Source organism: Pipistrellus kuhlii, unplaced genomic scaffold (assembly GCF_014108245.1).
Source record: "Pipistrellus kuhlii isolate mPipKuh1 unplaced genomic scaffold, mPipKuh1.p scaffold_m20_p_3, whole genome shotgun sequence".
Taxonomy (NCBI): domain Eukaryota; kingdom Metazoa; phylum Chordata; class Mammalia; order Chiroptera; family Vespertilionidae; genus Pipistrellus; species Pipistrellus kuhlii.
In genome coordinates, this window is record NW_023425529.1 from 153,730,657 (window position 1) to 153,755,031 (window position 24,375).

General features: G+C 37.7%; 1 protein-coding gene across 7 annotated transcripts in view; it reads left to right on the top strand.

Moving 5' to 3' along the window:
• The window catches only part of TPP2 (tripeptidyl peptidase 2), a 79,519-nt gene that overhangs the window by 16,033 nt on the left and 39,111 nt on the right, over window positions 1–24,375 (top strand). For 5 of the 7 annotated variants that reach the window (XR_004991078.2, XM_036456141.2, XM_036456143.2 and 2 more), the window contains exons 3-9: window positions 840–935; window positions 3,010–3,114; window positions 6,073–6,197; window positions 12,562–12,725; window positions 18,371–18,525; window positions 19,312–19,388; window positions 23,727–23,854. Coding sequence is in view for 6 of the 7 variants with exons in the window: in XM_036456141.2 (XP_036312034.1) it covers window positions 840–935; window positions 3,010–3,114; window positions 6,073–6,197; window positions 12,562–12,725; window positions 18,371–18,525; window positions 19,312–19,388; window positions 23,727–23,854 (850 nt within the window). In the remaining variant the exon portion in view is untranslated. Of the gene's footprint in view, window positions 1–839; window positions 936–3,009; window positions 3,119–6,072; window positions 6,198–12,561; window positions 12,726–18,370; window positions 18,526–19,311; window positions 19,389–23,726; window positions 23,855–24,375 lie in introns of all 7 variants that reach the window. The other 2 variants (XM_036456140.2, XM_036456142.2) reach the window with 2 other exon arrangements.

The window sequence follows — 24,375 nt, forward strand, 5'->3', positions numbered from 1 at the left end:
TATCCCCCACCCCCATGTGCTTGCGCGCGGGCACACAAACACACAAATTGGTGGGGGGTGGGGCCAGCACTAAGAAGCCAGGGCCGAAGGTCAGCAGCCCTGGCGGTGGCTGGTTTTGGCAGCAGCTGCGGGGTGATGGACACTGCATCTTCCCGTTCCTCCTGTTCACTTCCCACAGAAGGAGGCCAGATTGTGGCTTAGCCCCATTCCCCACAGGCTCAGTAGACCATCCCCTGAGGGCTCCCAGACTGTTGAGGGGGGCAGGCCAGGCTGAGGGAACTGTTACCCAGTGTACAAATTTTTGTGCACCAGGCCTCTAGTGTTATATATAATTAAAATGATCTTATAGAACTTTTTTCTTACTAATGCAAAGAGCTCTTAGTTTCTAGACATTTTATCTGTTATAACTTAGATTCCAGTGAAGCTCTTGTTATTAACAAGAAACCTAAGGTTACGGGGTTCTGTAAATTGCTTCCCCTCCCAACTATTTGATGGGCAATAGAGTGATGAAGGGAGAGGTGAGGTGTCATTGATGCTTAAGAACTAAAGATCTTAGTGGTTTAATAAGGTTGCATATGTTGAAAGCACTTTATAAACTATGAAGCATTGTATAATGAAGGGTGTTCTACTGAATCAGCTTATTTATTATGGTTGAGATAAAAGGAGCCAGAGAGATATTAAGTGGCACTTTAGAATATTAAAAATAGTGCTCTGTATGTAAGCCTAATCATCCAAGTTGAGCAAGTAGGATATAAGTGAAATACACTTTTCTCCAGTAAGTTAGTCATTGGAATTGGGAAGCATTTGGTGCATCAATAATTTTTTTTTTTTTCCTGTAGATTCCTGCAAGCTGGACGAATCCGTCAGGCAGATATCATATTGGCATAAAAAATGGCTACGACTTCTATCCAAAGGCTCTCAAGGAAAGGATACAGGTGATGTTCAATCTAGTATTACTGATTTATCTTCTTTCTCAAATTTTATTCCTACTGAAGAAAAATATTATAAATCCTCACTAACTTTTAATTACTTTGGATGATGGAAGACTTTTAAATAATGACTTCTTAAAGAGAGATTCTGTTAAATGGAATTTTACCTAATAAAGTCATTGTTCTTAATATTGAATACATACATAAGCTTAGGGAAACTGGATACACTGAAATTATATTAAATGTTTGGGCATATGTGTTTTTCTGGGAAATGCCATATAGCTTTCATTGTATTTTTGAAAGACTTTTTTTGTTAAATCTCAAAACGATTAAAGACAGGTGATTTAAAATCTAGACTTTTTAGCTTTTATGACCATTTGTCCCATTTTTCCATAGAATAGCTTTGATTCCAGTTAGTTATTCAGTATTAAGGAAAGGATTACTCAAACCTAAAGCAGCTGCAGTATCGGAAGCACAAATCTGTCATTAAAGAAGTAAAGCTGTGAGTTGGGGATAAGGAGCCTCCTTTCAAGCAGCACTATTCAGTAGATCTTTCAGTGACATGGAAATGTTCAATATCTGTCCATATGGCAGTCACTAGACACAAGTAGCTATTGCAAACTTGAAATGTGACTAGTATGACTAAGGAATTAAAATTTTAATTGATGTAATATTTTAGAATTTCCTTTTAAAAAGCGCAATGTGGCTAGTGGCTCCTGTATTTGACAGTACCATTGTAGAAGATGGATATGATACTAGCTGCTGATACAGACAGGGTTCAGGGCTTCAACTGTAAAATGAGATGTAAACCTTGAAAATGAGCCTGAAGGGCAAGACCTATGGCTCCTTTTATCTACCGTATTTTTCGGACCATAAGACGCTCCGGACCATAAGACGCACCAGTTTTTAGAGAAGGGAAATGAAGAAAAAAAGATTCTGAAACAAATAGTGTCCTAAAATATTTTATGTGCATTAAAACCCAACATCACAGTCATAAACACATGTAATCAACCCTGTAAAGTAAACAGCAGCATTTAGAACCATTTTAGAGCCGGGCAAGCACACAGAGACCACACAGAGCCGGGCAAGTAAAAAAACTTTTTTTTTAAAGTATATGTGTAGGCTATATTTGGACCATAAGACGCAGGGACTTTTTCCCCCCACTTCTGGGGGGAAAAAAGTGCGTCTTATGGTCCTAAAAATACGGTAATCATAATCATCTGCTTCTCCAAGGGTCTATGGAACCATACGAAGATATATTACATATATAATAATCAATAATTGTTAGATTTCAATCATTATTATAAAAAATAATGCACCTAACTTTTATTTGGTACCATTTAATTTTAAAATTTCAGGCTGAAGTACACATATAGAGCACAATGGGTTTTTTTTGCACTATATTAAATTTAATCAACTGTGTTGATGAGGTACAAATTAACATACAAAAATAGAGTGATAAAGTTAAAGCTGAACCCCTCCTTAGCTCAGTCATTTTACTGGAAAGGACTTTTCCCTTGGGAGGCACTATGAGTTAAAGACAATGGAGATTAGGGTGAGACCAATTTCAGTAAAAAATAAACCTATGGAGTCAAAGAGGATCAGAAGTTAATATGCTAGCGTGGGGGGAAATTGACGAAGCCTGCATGTTCATCAAAATGCAGCAGCAATCTTCTCCTGTCCTGTGCTTCTACTTACCTTGAGACATTGTTCAGTTCTATAAGGTTCCAGAATACAGGTTTGTTTGTTTTTACTTTCATTGACTGGGAATTCAGTTATCTGACATTGTATTATTTATTCTTCAAAGGATTTAAATTGTGGCATACAATGTATAAAAATACATTTGGGGGGGGTGTCTTGATAAACTTGTTCTCTTAAAACCTAAATGCAGTGAATGAAATAATTTTTTAATAATCCATTCATTGCTTCATAAAATTGATTATAAATGATTTTTTTACCCTCCTTATGAGAATCATGTAGTGTCACAGCTGATAACAACTAGGTCCACATGTGAATGAATGCCTATGTTTACCCAAATATTTGTCAACTTCATTGGGAAGTAATTTTTATGTATTTACAGAAAGAACGGAAGGAAAAAATCTGGGACCCTGTTCACAGAATGGCCCTGGCAGAAGCTTGTAGAAAACAAGAAGAATTTGATGTTGCCAACAATTCCTCTTCTCAAGTTGGTGCTCATCTTTTTTATTTAAACATTACCTTAGGACCCTGTACCATGGAGTTTTTAGAGAATTATTAATAGACTGTTTTTCCCCCACAAGTTTTAAGTTGTTTAGTTTTACTCATTTTTTCTTTAGTATTTATCTGAAATCAGTTCACATATGTACTGATTTTTAAAAACTTATTGAGCATATAAGAACATGTAAAGCACTTAAATATAAGTGTGTAGTCATGAGTTATCATAAAATGAACATTTGCATATTAGCCGCAGCATCTCATTTCTCTTCCTAGTTATTGCTTTCTTGTTCCTTCTTAAAGGCAACCATCATCCTAACTTCTAAAACTATTTAATGATTTTGCCTATTTTGAATTTTATAAATTAAAATCATGCAGTGTGCATTCTTTCATGTGTAGCTGATCTCACGTAGTGTATTTGTGAGATTCATCCATATTTGGGGTATTGAAATAATTTGTTCACTTCCCTTGCTATTTGATCAATAGAACACAATTTATATATCCATTATGCATATTGATATTTTATTTGTTTTCAGTTTTTGGCTATTAAGAAAAAATACTCTTTTGAATATTCTCTCTCTCTCTGTGTGTGTGTTTTGTTGTTTTAGATTCTACATGTAACTGAAACTTTCAGTATTTGTCTCTTTCTGTCTTAGTTCACTGAGCATAATACCCTCTAGGTCCATCCATGTGGTCACAAATGGCAGGGTTTCATTCTTTTTTATTGCTGAGTAATAGTTCATTGTATTTATCTGTCACATCTTTTTTATCCAGTTACCTATTGATGGCTATACCTAATTTGCTTTCATATTTTGGCTGTTGTAAATAATGCTGCAATAAACATAGGGGTGTAGATATCATTTTGAATTAGTGTTTTCATTTATTCTGTATAAATGCTAGGAAGTGGAATTTCTGGGTCATATTGTAAATTTATTTCTACAATATTTTTTGAGGAATCTCTATATTTTTTATTATTTTTATAGGTTTCCGGAAGGGAGAGGGAGAGAGCTAGAAACATCAGTGATGTTAGAGAATTGTCAATCTGTTGCCTCCTGCATGCCCCCCACTGGGGATTGAGCCTGAAACCTGGACATGGGCCTTGACTAGGAATTGAACTGTGACCTTCTGATTTATAGGTCGACACTCAACCGCTGAGCTATTAGGTCTAGTAATAATTAATGTCGTTTTCTAATACTTTTTTAAATCGAATTTATTTAAACAATACAACAAAATTTAATCAACAATATAGTTGCCGTTGTTTTCTACTACTTGTGCCCAACGCTCAGGAAGCATTTTAATCCCTCTGTTGTAAAATTCTTGTGATTTTGATGCAAAAAATTCGGTCAATACATTTTTGAGGCATTCTTCATTATTAAATTTTTTTCCAAGAAGAAAGTTTTGCAAAGAACGAAACAAATGGTAAACGGAAGGGACAATATCAGGAGAATATGCAGGTTGAGGGAGAACTTCCCATTCCAACTGGCGCAGTTTTTCAGCAGTGATTATTGCAGTATGCGGTCGTGCATTATCGTGGTGAAGAATTACGCCCTTCCGATTAATCAGCGCGGGTTCTTTTTCTCTTAAAGCTTGGGCTAACCTTTCCAATTGGGCACTATACACTGCACTTGTAATGGTTTGGTTAGATGGTACAAGTTCATAATGAAGAATTCCTTTAAAATTCCACCAAACACACAACATCACTTTTTTCGCATGCAAGTCAGGTTTTGGCGTGGGCTGTGGAGCCTCATTTTTGTCCAACCATTGAGGCTGCCTTTTCAAATTAACATACAGCACCCATTTTTCAACTCCGGTAACAATTTGCTCTAAAAACGGCAAACGGTTTTGACGAGAGAGGAGCGAACTGCAAATTGTGACTCTTTGATTACGGTTGTTGTCGGTCAACTCATGAGGAACCCATTTTCCAAACTTTTGGACTTTGCCAAGTGCACGCAGTTGATTGGAAATTGTTTTTTGTGAACAATTTAAAGTTGTCGCAAGCTCTTGTTGGGTAATTTGAGGATTTTGCACCAAAAGAGCTTGAAGAGCTTCTTGATCAAAATTGGACACATGGCCTCGACCACTCTTGTCATCTAACAAAAAATTTCCCTCGTGAAATTTCTCAAACCAACGCTGGCATTTTCTGGCACTAACTGCATCTTGACCAAGAACACTACAGATGTTTTTTGCAGCCTCACTTGCTTTTCTTCCTAATTGGAACTCGTAAAGCATGCAGTGCCGAATATGCTCTTCATCCGCCATCTTCTTAGCCCTAGTTTTGCAACAAAAACCAAACCAAACACAAACTTTTTCAAGCAAAACTTGTTAATTGCACTTCACACGTTTTGTAGATACCACGTGTTTGAAGGTTATGTCAATACATGTCAACGCCAAGCAAGATTTTAAACGAATGTTTAAAAACGACATTAATTATTACTAGACCCGATATGTACATGTTAATGCATATAGTATACACTTAATGTAGTATATTCTAAAAGAGAGAAGACAGTTCATGGTTTCTATTATTGGTTTCTTAAGAAACAGATTTGAAATGGAAACAGTCCCAATATAAAAATCTAAAAGTTGATAGATAACTTATTTATAGCAGTTTTATAATTTTAAAATGAGTAATGTAGATAAAGGATATATTACCAAAACATGTTTTGGCCAAATGACATCACCAACATAAAACGTAGTGTCTTTCTCCAAGTGGGTAGAGTGAGTGATAGAATGAAAGATTGAGTAAAAGAAGTATTATTTTTAAATGTTTAATATATCAATTGATGCCTGCATCATTAAATTGAACTACAAGTTGCATATATAAAACAAAATTTCTTAAAATTTTCCATGGTAAAATAACTACTGTTAGGTCACAGTGTCTTTGGTTATATATTAACATAACTTTTCAAGAGTACAAAATATACTAATATTAATGTATTTTCCCATTGATTAGGTAAATAAACTAATCAAAGAGGAGCTTCAAAGTCAAGTGGAATTGCTAAATTCTTTTGAGAAAAAATATAGTGATCCTGGCCCTGTATATGACTGCTTGGTATGGCACGATGGTGAAGTCTGGAGGTAAATTTGATGTATTTTACTAGAGGCCTGGTGCACGGATTCATTCACTGGTGGGGTCCCTAGGCGTGGACTGTGGGGATTTGGCCAAAACTAGTAATGCAACACTGCCTGCTGCTCCTGCCTGTCACTCCAGCTCATCCTGGCCCCGCTGCACCTGCCTCAGACTCCTGATGGGAGAGGCTCGTGCTGCTGCAGCTTCACTTGTAGCTATGAGCCCTGCATCTGGTGCCTGTTGGTCAGCTGAATGGTGCTCCCACTGTGGGAGCACACTGACCACCAGGGGCAGCTCCTGTGTTGAGCGCCTGCCCCCTGGTGGTCAACCCTCATCACAGTGACTGGTCATTTGGGTTACTCCAGTCGCTTAGGCTTTTATATATTGGTTTATAAATAGCTTTTCACATAAAAATATATATATTTTTAATATATTTTGATTTTTTTACAGAGAGGAAGGGGGAGAGAGAGAGAGACAGTTAGAAACATCGATAAAAGAGAGTCATCAATCAGCTGTCTCTTGCACATCCCCTACTGGGGATGTGACCACAACCAAGGTATATGCCCTTGACCGGAATCGAACCTGAGACCCTTCAGTCAGCAGGCTGACGCTCTATCCACTGAGCCAAATCAGTTTTGGCACGTCAAAATATTTTAAAGGACATTAAACCCTCAAAACTGCCAGAGATTTGGTTTATTATGACATTAATATTAAATTTTTTTAATATATTTTATTGATTTTTACAGAGAGGAAGGGAGAGGGATAGAGAGTTAGAAGCATCGATGAGAGAGAAACATCGATCAGCTGCCTCCTGCACACCCCCCACTGGGGATGTGCCCGCAACCATGACACATGCCCTTGACCAGAATTGAACCCAGAACCTTTCAGTCCGCAGGCCAACGCTCTATCCACTGAGCCAAACCGGTTTCAGCGACATTAATATTATTAATCAAAACTATTTGAAAGCCAAATTAGCTTTTGGGTAGTTTTGGATAAGTCTTTTGAACTTCTTAGTACTTTAGATACTAGACCTGACTCTTGTGTTTAAATTTTATTTCACTAACCAGATAGTCATCAGTAACCAGATTTTATCAGTTTAATAATTGATAAATAAAAAAGTGTTCCTGATTGAAGCTGGGCAATTTGGAAAGTAACTGCAAAAGAATATGGTAAAGCATCTACTTTGGAAAAGGGACGAAAGTTGAATGAAGATATCTAAATTGAGTCAAGGTAGCTAAGTTGAAGTGAGGCCTTATGGTTGGTATGATGCAGATTTCATTCTCTACGATAGAAGCTAGGAACATCTCTAAGCCTGTTTTCTTATCTGTTAATTGAGATAATACTTCTTTCCTAGAGAATTTTATAAAAATTTATTGTTTCTAGATACAGCATGCACTCAATAAATGTAAGCTTTTGCTGCTATTACTAGTAATAGTAATATTGATGATTTATACCAAGTTACCTATCCTACACATTTTCAATTTTTTTCTTAGTAGAATTATACACTGCAGATATATTTCTTGGAGTTGGTAATATGACTTCTTGAAAACTATTTGCATGGAAATAGGCATGTGTTCTTAATACAGATATATAGGTATATGCATGTTTTAGGGAACCAGCAGTAAGCCAGGGGTTTTCCTTAAAACTCTTTTTTGTTTGTTTGTTTTGCTTTGAATAGAATTATATTTTAATTTTTTTAAACCCCTAAAACTTGAAATCAAATATAGTTTTACACTTTGAAATCAAATACAGTTTTACAGTTTGTGTCCCTGTTCATATGCAGAGAGTCATTTCCCATACTAGATATAAAACTGAGTATATGTGGGGGAAATGTACTACAAAAAGAACTGAAAGAAATAATATTAGTAGAGATTGCATAGTGAGGCAATAGGTGGTTTCAATTACAACATTTTTCACACATGACTGAGAACTGCAGGCTACTTTATCCTCAGGGAAAGGAATTTAGGATCAAGAGGTCCAGGGTGCCAGTATGTTTCCAGAAGGTTTACTTGGTTGTTAAGGCAGTTGACAGAATAAGTGATAAATTGTAACATGTTGACAGTATTCTAAGACACCGTTAGAATTTTTCTGTTGGAAATGACATTTAATCAAACATTAAATGAAATGCAGTCTGAAATCAGTAAAAGTAACATTTTAGACAATATTATGAGTGCGAAGTATAGAGAATTTTGCTTCAACTGCTACTGGGAATATGTTTTTTAAAAGCATCATAATATGTATTTAGGACTTTTAATTTCCCCACCTCATTTCAGAGTTAGATCCAGAATTTTTTTCGGAGAATCTTAAAAACTCTACATTACCTAAGGCGAACTTTAGGCTCAGCCATTTCTGAGGGAGAGTAAGGTGACCTTAAGTATCATGTGTTTGTTTTGTTTTTCTTTCACAAAGAATGTCAAGTCTAATCTGCCCCTGCCACATTTCCAGTAATTGTTAATCCCACATCTCTGCACTTAGTAGATAACCTAATATAACTATACTCTTTAAATATTTGTCAAGAGGTATGGTGTAAAACTCACTATCTCCTTATGGGGCAAAAACTGATTGAGAGAAATAATATGTGTTTATAGTTTATAGAGGATTACATAAAGGAAAGAACATTGATTTGTTTCTTTTTAGTAGTTTTTTATTTTGCTATCTCAGGTTTTTTGTTTTGTTTTGGGAGGGCTTAGAGATGACTTCCAGGAGGGATCCTAACTATCTATTTTGGAACCAAAAGTGCTGCTCTGTCTTATAGATACAGAGGATTTGATGGCATACATTTTACCTTTTAACCTCAGTCCTGCCTTCATTTGACATGCTCCTTGTTTTCTCTTTTCCTAATTTTTCTCATAATTGTTCAATCTTATTTATGTTGCTATATTGTATTTCTTTTTTTGTAAATCATTTTGGCTACACGTTGAAGTCTATATATAAACACAAACTGACAGTTTTAGAGATCTTTCTTTCCAAATTTTTGTAGTTTGTTCATAGAATATACATGTCTTAGTATTTATAATAAACTAGTGGCCCAGTGCATGAATTTGTGCACATTGAAAGAGAATTGATTGGAAGAAATATTTTAATACAGCTATTCGCCCTTTCCCTATAATAGAAGTATCAACCAAATAAACAATCTACAATGACATTCAAAACACACGGGTGTGATTGGTGCCAGCGATAGCTTTATACGTATAGCACATGTGCGAGTCAACTTAGCCTTTTAGATATATAGAATAAACTTACTTATTAGACCTGCTTTTTGATGTAGCTAAACTTTTTCCAGCCGTGTGAAGCACCCTAACTTCTCTTTCAGATAATTGTCAGCAACACAGCTATAAATATTAACATGAAGCAGATTATAATATTATAGATCATGCAGGGAGAACAAAGGGTGAAATATTTAACTGCAGCAGTGTTTGACTATATTCTGTGCAGTGAGAAAACCTGAAGTCATTTTCCATGTCCACCATTTCTTTTTTTCAGTCAGGTCAAGTTTCTAAACTTTCTAAATCTCTGTTTTCTCACAAATGTAAAGAAAATAGGATTCCACTGAGTCTCCTATCTACCTACTCCATGGGAAAACACTTCACAGATATTTGGTTAAAGTGTGATATGTTTCCACCTGGCTGTAAAGCAAGTCGTGTTCCTGGGCTGATGAAATTGCAAGGAGGCTAGGCGTCGCTAGGGAGAGGAAGCCAGACGTTTCAGGGCTGGGCTGGGCTGGGCTGTGGGCTGCATTTTGGGCCATGAGGTCTTGGCTGCAATTTGGTGGGGTGTTGCTCCAGGGTGGTGGTGGGGCCTGTGTCCCACTTGGGGAAAGTCGAGTGTTGGTTTACTGGCACCAGGTCCATGGTGCCAGCCAGTGCATGTCATGACATCTCCTGCGTTGAGCATCTTCTGATCAGTGTGTGTCATACCGGTTGGATGGTAGGAGGGACACTTAGCATATTAGCCTTTTAAATACACACACACACACACACACACACTAGAGGCCCAGTGCATGAAATTTGTGCACTGGTGCGGTGTCCCTCAGCCAAGCCTAGACCCTCTTTAATCTGGGACCCCTCAAGAAATGTCTGACTGCCCATTTAGGTCCGATCCTGGTAGGTAGGATCAGGCCTAAATGGGCAGTCAGACATCCCTCTCAAAATCCAAGACTACTGGCTCCCAACTGCTCGCCTGCCTGCCTGCCTGCCTGCCTGCCTTCCTGCCTTCCTGATTGCCCCTAATGCTTCTTCCTGCCAGCCTGATCACCCCCTAACTACTCCACTGTCATCCTGATTGATACCTAACTTAACTGCCCTCCCCTGCAGGTCTAGTCACCCCTAACAGCCCTTCCCTGCAGGCTTGGTTCCCCACTCCCCCCAACTGTTCTCCCCTGCAGGCCTGGTTCCCCTCCCAACTGCCCTTTCCTATAGGCCTGGTCACCCCTAACTGCCCTCTCCTGCAGGCTTGATCGCCCCCAACTGCCCTCCCTTGCAGGCCTGTTTTTTCCCAACTGCCCTCCCCTGCTGGCCATCTTGTGTCCACATGGGGGCAGTCATCTTTGACCACATGGCAGCAGCTGTCTTGTGTGTTGGAGTGATGGTCAATTTGCATATTATTCTTTCATTATATAGGATTAAATCAAACAGAGGCCTGGTACATGGCTGGGGGCCAGCTGGTTTGCCCTGAAGGGTGTCCCGGATAGGGTGTGAGTTCCCTTGGGGCATGGTGTGGCCTGGGTGAGGGGCCTGTGGTGGTTTGCAGGCCTGCTACACCCCTAGCAACTCAAACAGAGGCACTAGTATTTGGGATTTATTTATCTTCTATAATTGAAACTTTGTAGCCTTGAGTAAAGGCCTTGGCCCACCAGGATGTGTGGAAAGTTTGGCTTCCTCCATCTCCTGGGGCAACTCAAGCCTCCTGCTCTCTCCAACTCCATGGCTGCTGCCATTTTTGTTGGAATTTATTTATCTTCTATAATTGAAACTTTGTAGTATTGAGTGGAGGCCTGGGCCTGCCAGGGCAGGCGAAAAGCTTGGCTTCCTCCATTGCCGGGTAAACCCAAGCCCCCCTCCTGCCTTCTGTGGTTGGGTCAATTTGCATACTCGCTCCTGATTGGCTTGTGGGTGTGGCTTGTATCACTGGTATGGTCAATTTGCATATTACTCTTTTATTAGATAGGGGGATATTAGAGATTCGGTGCATGAAAATTCCTGCAGGGGCTTGTAGAACTCAGCCTGGCTTGTCCCCTCTCACAGTTCGGGAGCTCTCAGGGGATATCCCACCATGGGGAGTGGCCCTAAGCCACAGTCTGGCCTCCTTCTGCAGGAGGCAACCATGCTAATCAGGGGAAGGTGCTGCTGCTGCCATTGCTGGCAGTTAGCCTCCTTCAACACTTGCAGCCACTGCAGCTTTGTCTGGAAAATGCCTGGTCTATACTGTCTAATTAGCATATTATCCTTTTATTAGTATAGATGGTCTCTATACAATTAAACAGATAAACAGGAAAAGAGCAGATAAGATAATAACCATAAAACTATGTAGAAAATGCTTTTTGTAAAATATGTTTGCCTAAGGCTCTTACAATTGTGGGATGGTGGCTCCATAATAGTTGTTGCTTAAGGAGCCTGTATACACAGTTGGATCCAGCAGCCAGCTCTAGAAGAAGCAGGAGGTAAGGCCTAGCCGATAGGTCAAAACCATCTGAAACTCTGCTGAAGCTCTATGCCAGTGGTCGGCATACTGTGGCTCATGAGCCCCATGCTGCTCTTTGGCCCCTTGAGTTTTTAGCAAAGGTCATAATACCCTAATTAAGTTAATAACAATGTACCTACCTATATAATTTAAGTTTATTTTATTTTTTTATTAAATCTTTATTGCTCAGGTTATTACAATTGTTTTCCTTTTTCCCCCCATAGCTCCCTTCCACCTGGTTCCACCGCACCCTCTTCCTTTACCTCCCCCCCTCCATTGTCCTTATCCATAGGTGTACGATTTTAGTCCAGTCTCTTCCTGCACCTCCCACACCCTTTTCCCCCTGATAATTATCAATCCATTCCCTTAAGTTTAAAAAATTTGGCTCTCAAAAGAAATTTCAGTTGAACTGTTGATATTTGGCTCTGTTGAGTAATGAGTTTGCCGATCACTGCTCTAGGCTAAGTTTTGGTCTGATTTCTTAAGTGGGATGTAAGGCTTTCCGCCTGGAATTTTGTGACACTGTTTTACCTAATCTTTGCTGATGACTATGGAGAAATCTAAACCAGGCAGTTACTGTGGTTGCTCTGGTTGAAACAGATAGGTTAGTAAGTACTGAGAAACAGTATTATGTAATTTTGGGGAAGGTAAGACAATAGATTTCATTATCTGTTATATATTCTGAATTAACAGAGCCTGCATTGATTCGAATGAAGACGGGGACTTGAGTAAAGCTACTGTATTAAGAAACTACAAAGAAGCCCAAGAATATAGCTCTTTTGGCACAGCTGAGATGTTGAATTACTCCGTTAATATATATGATGATGGAAACCTGCTCTCTATTGTGACCAGTGGAGGTAATCTGTTTCAGATAACGATAATTAGAGTTAAATTTACAAAGTGCAAGATGATAAATTTCTGTAGCCAAATGCAGCCTCATAGAGAATTTAATTTGGAGATTCCAACTGAAGAACTAAATCTGGAATAATACATGTAATTTGGTTCCTTGGCAAGGTGTTGTTCCTTAAAATCATAGTCATGTAGAATATGAATATATTCTTCCAAGAATATAAACATGATTCAACCACACAAAAAATCCATCAGCATAATACATCTAAAGAACAGTAATTTCACTTCCAAATATTAACCTGAGAAAAATTCAAACTGTTTTTGAAATGACATAGATCTTTTTACCTGATTGTTTGTATTCTCAGGTGAAACAGTTTAAATACCCATGAACAAAAGAATAGTTTTTTAAAAAATTGTGTCATTTATACTGTGGAATATTATACAGCAATCAAAACAAATTTATATATACCTATATCATGCATAAATTTTAAAAATGATAAAACGTGTAAAATAGATCAGTGTTTATGGATGTGTGTGTGTGTATCGTAACAGTATAGATCACACATGTCAAACACAAGGCCCACGGGCCAAATCCGGCCCGCCAGGCCTTGCAATGTGGCCCGCACCGCGCTGTCATCACTGCACTCCGCTGCGTTCCATCACAATGACGCGAGGTGACATAGGAGGCTTGTGATCTCGCCGGCCGCTGTACTTGCTATCTATTACGCATGCGCATAGATAACAAGTCATGCGAGATTCAAGAGGCGTGACCTATAGTCCGGCATCCGATGTGGTTGTGCGGGTGGCAGAGCAGAGGAGAGAGTGAGTGTGCGGGCATAAAAAATACACAGCAGAAGCTGCCAGTTCCTGGCATAAGTGCAGGCATAAAAATCGCAACAGAATCTGCTATCTGTACCCAGCCAGGCATTTATTGACTGACTTTTTTTTTCTCCACTCCATCTGCCAAATCAAGCTATCCCTGTGCAGTTTTCAACTTTTTCCTTCTAACGCAGATTTCCAATAAACTACATCTTTTACTGCCAATATTGATCCCAAAATGTCCAGGAAAAGAAAAGTTGATGGTGAAGGCAGACAATTTAATGACAAATGGGAAAATGAATACATGTTTGTGCTTAGAGAGGGCAAACCAGTGTGTATATTGTGTTATGAGACAGTGTCGGTGATGAAAGAGTACAATATACGTCATCATTTTGACACCAAACATAATGTTAAGTATGGCAAATATACTTTGGAAGAAAAGCATAAAATTGTTAAAGAACTAAAAGGCAAACTACAATCACAGCAGCAAATGTTTACAAAGGCTACAGCGAAAAATGATGCTGCAGTGAAAGCAAGTTTTATAGTGGCTGAAGAAATTGCCCGTACTTCAAGGTGTTTTTCAGAGGGTGCCTTTTTGAAGCAATGCATGCTAAAAGTGTGTGAGCAAGTATGCCCAGACCAGATACAGAGTTTTCAAAATGTCAGTTTGTCAAGAAACACCATTGCAGATAGAGTTCAAGAACTCTCAGGAAATCTATCATCACAGCTGGCCGAACAGGCATGCAGTTACTCGCTTTTTCACTTGCTATCGATGAAAGCACAGACAACACTGATACAGCGCAGCTGTCCATCTTTATACGTGCTACGAAGACCGACCTCTCTGTCACTGAGGAACTTTTGGATGTAGCTGCCATGCATGGGACGACGACTGGTAGAGATATATTTGAGGTTGTGGAGAAATCTATAAATAATTTTAAATTACCCTGGGAAAAGTTGGTGGGGCTAACTACCGATGGCGCACCTTCAATGTGCGGAGAAAAGAAAGGCTTGGTTGGACTAATGAAGGAAAGAATGCAAAAAAGTCACTGCCACACACCCTTGATTACTTATCATTGCATTATCCACCAAGAGGCTATATGTGGAAAAGTTCTGGACATGAATGACATAATGACCACAGTCATTAAAACTATTAACTTTATACGGGCACGTGGCCTGAATCATCGCCAGTTCCAGCAGTTTTTACAGGAGGTGGGTGCAGAGCATGGAGACGTGCCATACCACACAGAAGTAAGATGGCTGAGCAAGAGCGCAGTCCTCAAAAGATTTTTTGAGCTCAGAGAACAAATTGCTCTTTTCATGGAAAGTAAAGGAAAGCCCTTGCCTGAACTGTCGGATCCCGCCTGGCTATGTGATTTTGCTATGATGTGTGACATATGCGAGCATCTCGCCCAACTGAATCTGAAGCTGCAGGGACGCAAACAAGTCATCACGAAGATGTCTGACATGATCACAGCATTCCAGCGTAAACTTCAACTATGGAAGTCCCAACTGGAACAGGACAATCTTGTCCACTTTCCCGTTTGTTTGAGTATCTCAACCACTATTTCTGGTACTTTTCCTTGCAGTCGGCTGGCTACCAAAGTTAGCCGTTTACTAAGTGAATTTGAGCGGCGCTTCTCTGACTTTAGAACACAGCACTCAGGCTTTGACATCTTTGCCAATCCTTTTACAGTTGATGTCAACAATGTGCCCCATCACCTTCAGATGGAGATAATCGAGCTTCAGTCTGACAGTGGCCTGAAATCAAGGTTTCAGGATGTTGAAATTGAGGACTTCTACCCTCTACTGCCCCCTGACTCAATGCCAGAGCTCCGACTTCATGCTGCCCGTATTCTATCCATGTTTGGGAGCACCTATCTTTGTGAACAGATGTTTTCAATAATGAATCTGAACAAAAACAAGCACAGATCACGCATTACCGATGACAACCTCCATGCTGTTTTGCGGGTTGCTACAGCCCAAGAAATAAAACCGAACATTGACTCATTGATCCAGGGAAAACGGTGTCAGACATCTAGCCAGAAAACAAAACAATGAGCATTTTAGATACATTCCAATATTACTGTTTTGCTTGATACCAATATTACTGTTTTGCTTGATAGCATGTGAGTTGGTTAACAGCACTGTTAAGGAAAAGATTGTTCCACTCATTTTAAATTCACATTTCTGGTTAACATTGTCAGTTTATGACTGTTCAGTAAACCATTCGGCCCGCAATTTAGGCTGGATTTTAGATTTTGGCCCCTTCTCTGATTGAGATCGACACCCCTGATATAGATGGTAAGAAAATGCACACCAGCTTCTGGATAGTGGTTACTTCTGGTGAAGGAGCAAGGGGAATGAGGTCAAAAAGATATTAATTTTTTTTTTAATTTAAATTTTATTTTTTACATTTTTATTTTTACATTTACTATTTTACATTAGTTTCAGGTATACAGTATAGGTTAGACAATCATATACTTTCCAAAGAATGAAAGATATTGAACATTTCCATCACACCCACAGTTTGCTTGTCTTCCTATGTGATCCAACCCTGTCTCCACTCACAACCCCAGGTAGCCACAAAACTGTCACTCTAGATTAGTTTACATTTTCTAGAATTTTATGTAAGTGGAATAAAAATATGTTTTGGGGGTTTTGTGTTTGTTTGCCAGCCTTATTTCAGAGTAATGGTTTGAAATTTATTTATATTGTGATTATAATAGCTTATTCCTTATTTATTAGTAATATTTCATGATGTGGATACATCATGGTTTGTTTATCCATTCACCTTCTGGTGGACATTTGCATTGTTTCAACATTTGTGTTTGAGTCTCTATGGAAATATGTTTTTGTTTAACTTGGAATGATATTTAAGAGAACTGGTTAGTTACAGTACACATTTATTTAATTTAAGAAACTCCCAGGCTGTTTTCCTCAGTGGCTGTACCCTCTGCATTCCACCAGCAGAGCATGAGTGCTCCAGAAGCTCCACATTCTTGTCCACACAGTGTGGCCAGTAAAACTTAATTTTAGCCATTCTAACTGATTGGTGGTGGCGGCGGCAAAGTTTTTTTTAGGGGTTGGTTAGGGAGATTACATTAAAATCCAACTTTCCTATTTTGTTGTTGTTGTTTTGTTAATCCTCACCTGATAATATTTTTCCCATTGATTGATTTTTTTAAGAGAGAGTGGAAGGGAGGGATGGAGAGAGAAGGAGAGAGAGCGAAATATCAGTGTAAGAGAGAGACATCAATTGGTTTCCTCTGTCGTGTGCCCCTACAGGGGCTGGGCATCGGACCTGCAACCCAGGGAATTAAACCCACGATCCTTCGGTGCACAGGTGGAGTGGACACTAACTAAGGAGTACACTTCTCAGGGCTCCAGTTTTTTTGTTTTTATTGGAAAAAATAAGACAGGAAGAATTGGTAATATTGGATCCATAGTCTTACATAACAACAGTTGTCTGGAGTAGAGGAATCTCAGCATAAGTAGCAGACCCAGTTGGAAGAGTCTTATTCTCTCATTTCTCCTGGAGCTCCAACTATTTCAGTGTCACTTAATGAAAACATTAAGGCCTAATGCCAGTTGTAATTTATCATTATGTTTGTGTTACTGTTTATCTGACAGTAGTGTGACATTTCTCTCTACCCATGTCTTTTAAAAAACTTACCAATTAAAAAAAGGCCCAGTTTTTTTGTTTGTGTTTACTTCATTGGTATTTGATATATGTAGAGGAAAGTATACAAATCACAAATTGTATATGCATTTAATTATCCTAGGTGAACACATTGTCTAGCAACCACCAACTCAAGAAATAAAAATATTGGCAAGAGTCCCATTATTTCTCTTTTTAACCACTAACACACCCTCCCTCCCAAAGTTAACAATTGTCCTTATTTCTATTAGCACATTAGATTGAACCATCTAGTATTATTTTATGGATCAAAAATGATTAAATAGTGGTAATTGCACATGGTTCAATGTTATTATGGTGATATTTCAATTTATGTAAGTGAATTATTCATTATATATCCTTTTGTGTGTGACTTTAAATCAGCCTTATTTTTGTGTACCTCATCCCACAGTGTATAAAAGTAGTTCATATTTGTTGCTGTATAATATTCAATTTTGTAAATACACCATGTATTCATGCAAGTTTTTTAATTTTATAAGCAATGCTGCCATGAACAATTTTGCATTTGTCTTTTTCTGTGCACACATTTCTGTTGGGTACATAGCTAGAGGTGGAATTGCTAAGTTATAGGGTATGCCTATGTGCAGCTTTCCAAAATGCTAGTCTATTCTTCTACTAGCATTGTGTGAGTGCACATCCCCTTCCATGGTTGCTGTTGACAGTCAGCCTTACAGTTGTAGCCATTCTGAAAGATAATGTGGCTTTGATTTGTATTTCTCAGACTAATGAAGTTGAACATATTTTCATATTTATGAGTCACTTGGATTCCTCTTTTGTGAAATGCTTTTTAAGTGTTTCACCCATTTTTCTTTCACATTTCTTCTTTGGTTTTGAAAGGTTATATTCCGGATATAAGTTTTTTGTCAATTATATATATTGCAAATACTTCCTTATCCTTGTGACTTGTACTTTTGCTCTCAATGAACACAGGGTAATAGAATAGTGTATGGAATTCAAAGAGTTTTCATTTTTTGTGTATTACTGATAATAAAATTAGGGGAATAATATATTATTAAATATTAAGGTGAGAGTATATTCTTAATCAATTATTTTTATCATGATTAATATAAAAATTGAATGGTTAAAACTTTGAACCTTTGAGAATATTTTGTCATGTTCCTCTCTTTTTGCCTCTAGGAGCTCATGGAACTCATGTAGCGAGTATAGCTGCTGGACATTTTCCAGACGAACCTGAACGGAATGGTGTGGCTCCTGGTGCCCAAATTCTTTCAATCAAAATTGGTGATACAAGACTGAGCACAATGGAAACAGGCACAGGCCTTATAAGAGCTGTGAGTTTTTGTGAGATATTGATTTAGAAGATTAATAATTGATGACCTGGAATAGTTTTAGGATTATAAAGTGCTTACCAAGAGTTTTTCAGTTATTTAAAATTATTAGGATAAAATTTCTTGGAAAATATAAAAATATTATTTATTTTATACTTCTCATTTTGAGGTACCTTAAAACAACAAAAAATGCTTCTTTACCAGCTTACTCCAGCCTAAGAAGAATTTAAAACTCTACATTTTATTTTAATATGAATTATATTTTAATTTTGGTAAGAATAATTCCATTTTCTCTTCCTCTCCCCTATTCCAATCTGCAAATGCTAGTTATATTTTGTGTGTGGGTTTTTGTTTGTTTGTTTTTTGTAATTTTTTAAAATCTCTACCTAGGAACATGCTTTTATTGATTTGGGGGAGAGAACGAGAATGAACCATTGATGTAAGAGAGAAACATTGATTGGTTGCCTCCTTACAGATCTCGATTGCATATCAAACCTGAATCCTAGGTATGTGCCCTGACCAGGAATTCAACCCACAAACTTTTGGTGTACAGGACTAGGTACTAATTGAGCCTCAATGGTCTCTAGTTTTGTGTTCTATAGATGTTTACTATATGCTGTCACCCCCTACCTATTTTTAAAGTTTATTAACCGTATGCTTAGAAGTAACATATATTGGGATTTAAATTAGAATATGATTAAGAAACTGTGGGATTTTATGCCTTTATTTTACTGGCATGTCTGTTTCTGTACATTGCTTCCTAAATTATATTATTCATCTTTTTAATAGATGATAGAAGTTATAAACCATAAGTGTGATCTTGTCAACTATAGCTATGGAGAAGCAACTCACTGGCCAAATTCTGGGTGAGTGTTCTTTGTATCCTGTTACTCATAAGAACTTAGCAGAATAAGAGTATGAAATGCTTTTCATAACTGGGTTGAAAATTACAGTTGAAAAAAGCAGTCACTGTGATTAGATGACAACTATGTCTCCTAGATCTGGCCTTCATTCTCATGGTTGTATTCTTGATATCCTTATTTCCTCCTACCCAGGGATAATCCATGTCCCATCTATCACTAGAATTCCTCATCCATAAGCACCCTGAACTCTTCCAGGTGTAATTACCTGACTAAACTCCATATTGTGGAAACCCTGGCACTCCCTTCAGTGATCCCATACCTGCACTGCCATACTTTTCAGGAGAAACACACTCACAACCCACTTCAGGTTTAAGACCATGGATATGAGATTGTTCATATATACAGCATTGTCTGATCACATTGCATTTATCCTCTCCCTCCTGTATGACTGTTTTACATCTCTTCTCAAAGACCTTCCCTGACCTTCCCTCCTAGAAAGAATAAAAGCACTCAGCAAGGGACTTGGTGCCCTTCTTGACCTCCTCTGACCCCACCTTCTCTGCCTTCCCTGTTGCGTAATGAAAGAAGTGCCAGGATCAAGTCACTCAAGCCTCTAAGATGTGTATCACATTTCCTTTCTCCTTTACTGCATTATTATACAAATATGCTCCGGAGTTGTCAGCCTTAAAACAGACAAAAAACCTTTTTATTTCATACTGCTTTCACTCACTTATCTGGGAAAACCTAGTTTGTATGTTCACATTCTAAGTCTCTTCCCAATCCTTCCTTATCAGTGTCATCTTGTTGCCAAATCCAGTGGTTTAGTTTTGACCTCATGCTATCTTACATTTTTTCTTCATAGTAATAACTTTGACATTACCTTACTTCGAGTATTATCTTATTGGTCATTTTCTTCCTCCCACCACCAGGCCATTCATATATACCTATTATTCAGTGTCAGAGGCTCTTTAATAAAATCCTGCCAAAGTTCAAATTTTACCAAGCCCAGACCCTTTAGTTTGCTCTTATCAAATAATTTACTGTTTCCAGAAAACTAGTACTACTAAGTTTTATGACACATCCTTTTCTTGTCCTTTTAACAAGCACCCTGTCATCCTCAAGACATTTTATTTGTGAATGCAATCTTGACCCATCTTTTTGCTTCAATATCTTATTTACCTAAGTGTATTTCTTTCTCTCCTCCTTTGATATTCATCTGTTTAAAGTCATTTCCCCTAATGCCCTTTTGTACTTTGGAGTGACCTTAGCCCTATACCTTTGTTATATTGACTCCATTTCTTCATGGCCTAACTTCATCTCTTTTAATTAATACCAGTACATTTTTTCTTGTTTGCTATCAAGCTCTAACCAAATTTCTTATATTTCAAATCTTTCTCTAAAGTTCTCCATAGTGCTTTTATTTCCCCTTCACTTTTAAAAAATATATATATTTTATTGATTTTTTTAACAGAGAGGAAGGACCCGGGATAGAGAGTTAGAAACATGGATAAGAGAGAAACATCAATCAGCTGCCTCCTGCACAACCGCCACTAGGAATGTGCCCACAACTGAGACACATGCCCTTGATCAGAATCGAACCTGGGATCCTTCAGTCCGTAGGCTGACTCTATCCACGGAGCCAAACTGGTTAGGGCTCTCTTCACTTTTGTCACTAATTACAAATATATCTAGGAATTCCCCAGGAGTTATTTCTGAATATGTTACTTAAAGTGGAATGGGAGTGAAATCACCAATTGACCCATTACCCAGTCACAGCTAATCATTCAGTATCCTTTTGTAGTTTTCCCCATATATAAATATACAATGTTGTATATAGCATTTCTCCACAGTTAATCTGGCATCATAACTGCTTCCCACGTCAAATCTAACTTGGGTGCATCATCTGGAATTACTGTATCATGTTCCACCAATGTTGGATGGCACCAAAAGTTACTTAACTACTCATTTGAACAATATTTTGGTATTATAGATACTTTTGGAAAAGAGGCTAAGCATTTATTGTTTAAGAATGTCCCGATCTCTATTTCATCTAAGAACAAGAACAGGACGAATGCCCACTTTCACCACTCCTGTTTGACATAGTACTGGAAATACTAGCCATAGGGATTAGATAAGAAGAAATAAAAGGCATCCAAATTGGAAAGAAGTAAAACTTTATTATTTGCGGATGACATGATATTATACACAGAAAACCCTAAAGACTCCATCAAAAAATTATTATATTTAATTAATGAATTTGGCAAAGTATCAGGATACAAAATTAACACCCAGAAATCTATGGCATTTTTATACACCAATAGTGAACATACAGAAAGATTTAAAAGACAATCCCATTTACCACTGCACCAAAAAAATTAAGATACCTAGGAATTAACTTAAGTAAGAAGGTAAAAGACCTCTACCTGTAAAACTAGAGGATGTTGAAAAAAGACATAATGGAAGACATAAACAAATGAAAGAATATACTGTGTTCATGGATTGGTAGAATCACATTATTAAAATGACCATGCTACCCAAAGCAATCTATAGATTCATTGCACTCATTAGAATATCAACAGCATATTTCACAGATAAACTCTCCAAAAAAATCATGTGGAATGAAAGAATACCCTAAATAGCTGCAGCAATCCTAAGAAAGAAGAAAAAAGTAGGAGGGATCTCAATACCAGATATCAAGCTATTTTACAAAGCCATTGTTGTCAAAACTGCCTGATACTAGCACAAGAACAGACATATAGACCAACAGAGAATTCAGAAATAGACCCAAGCCATTATAATGCTCAATTAATATTAGACAAAGGCAAGAGCATACAATGGAGTCACGACAGTATCTTCAATAAATGGTGTTGGGAAAATTGGACAGAAACATGCAAAAAAAAATGAAACTAGACAACCAACTTACATCATAAACAAAAATAAACTCAAATTGGATAAAAGACTTTAAATGTAAGAGGGGAAACTATAAAAATCTTAGTGGAATTCATAGACAGCAAAATATTGGATATATGTCGTAGCAATATCTTTACTGATACTGCTCCTAGCGCAATGGAAACTAAGAAGAAAATAAATAAATGGGACTACATCAAAATAAAAAGCTTCTGCACAGCAAAAAAGAAAAAAAAAAAAGAAGAAAAGAAAAACGGCAAGAAAGCCCATTGCATGGGAGAACATATTTGCCAATGTTATTTCCAATAAGGGTTTAATCTCCAAAAATTTACAGGGAACTCCTCCACCTTAACAAAAGGAAGATAAACAATCCAGTCAAAAAATGGGCAATGGACCTAAGTAGACACGTTTTTGAAAGAGGACATACAGAAGGCCAAGAGACATAGGAAAATATGCTCAAAGTAATCATCTGAGAGATGCAAATCAAAATGACAATTAGGTACCATTTTACACCTGTCCTAATGGCTATCATCAACATAGCAACAAACAACAAGTGCTGGCGAGGGTGTGGAGAAAAAAAGCAACCCTCATACACTGCTGGTGGGAATGCAGACTGGTGTTGCTACTGTGGAGAACACTATGGAGTTTCCTCAAAAAATTAAAAATGGAACCTCCATTTGACCCAGTGATTCCTCTTCTAGGAATATATCCCATGAAATTAAATGTACAGTCAGAAAGATATATGCACCCCTATTTTCATAGCAGCGCAGTTTACAATAGCTAAGATTTGGAAACAGTTTAAGAGCCCATCAGCAGGTGATTGGATTAAAAAACTGGTACATCTATACAATGTAATATTACACTACTGTAAAAAAGAAGGAATTCTTACCATTTGCAACAGCATGGATGGGACTGAAGAGCATTATGGGAAGTGAAATAAGCCAGTCAGAGGAAGATAAATATCACATGATCTCACTCATTTGTGGAATATAATGGACAACAAAAACTGATGAACAAAAAATAGAGACAGAAGCATCAAACCGAAAGTCAAACCTAAGAGGGAAGGGGGGGAGTTGCGGGGGAGAGGATAGAGATCAACCAAAGGAGTTTTATGCATGCATATAAGCATAACCAATGGACATAGACACTAGTGGGTGAGGGAATGTGTTCAGGGGAGTGGCTGGGGTAAGGCCAATGGGGGGAAAAAAGACATGTAATACTTTAATTAATTAGGGAAAAATAAAAGAATGTCCCTATCTGAGAGATTCTAATGCACATTTCCTTATATATAGCCATTGTTTTAGATCTGTTACTTGGAACCATATTTTAGTCTTTTATATCTGCAAATATGGTGTATATATTTTCACATAATAATAAAGATTTTGAAAAGTGGGACAATTTTTTATTTTCAAAGGAATTTTCTCTCTCTTTCAGGAGGATTTGTGAAGTCATTAATGAAGCAGTATGGAAGCATAATGTAATTTTTATTTCCAGTGCTGGAAACAATGGCCCATGCCTTTCTACAGTTGGTTGTCCTGGTGGAACTACATCAAGTGTAATAGGTGAGTTTCCTATTTTAGAAATGAACTTGTTAAAAATCAGCAAATAAAAAACACCTCAGTTTTTCCATTGTTAATTGGATCTCTTGTATGCAAGACACCATAAACCTTAAATACAACCTTGAGAAACTGAAATTTCGTGCTGATCTGGAGTAAGTGATTGAAGTGGTATTATAAAAGTGCAGCCACTTCTGATTTGAGAATTTAGGTAAGGATATTTGAAAGAATTATGGGAATAAGGATTTTAGTCAGTAGAAATGATCAAGGAAAGGACTTTCCACACTAAGTGAAAAATGTAAAGACACTTTTAAAAATATGTATTTTTTTTTATTGATTTCAGAGAGTGGATTGGAGAGGGAGAGATAAACATCAGTGTTGAGAGAGAATCATTGATCATTTGTCTCCTACACTCCCCACACTGGGGATTGAGTCCACAGCCCAGGCATATGGCCTGACCAGGAATCGAACTATGACCTGGTTCGACTACTGAGCCATGCTGGCCAAGCCACTTGCTTTACTTTTAT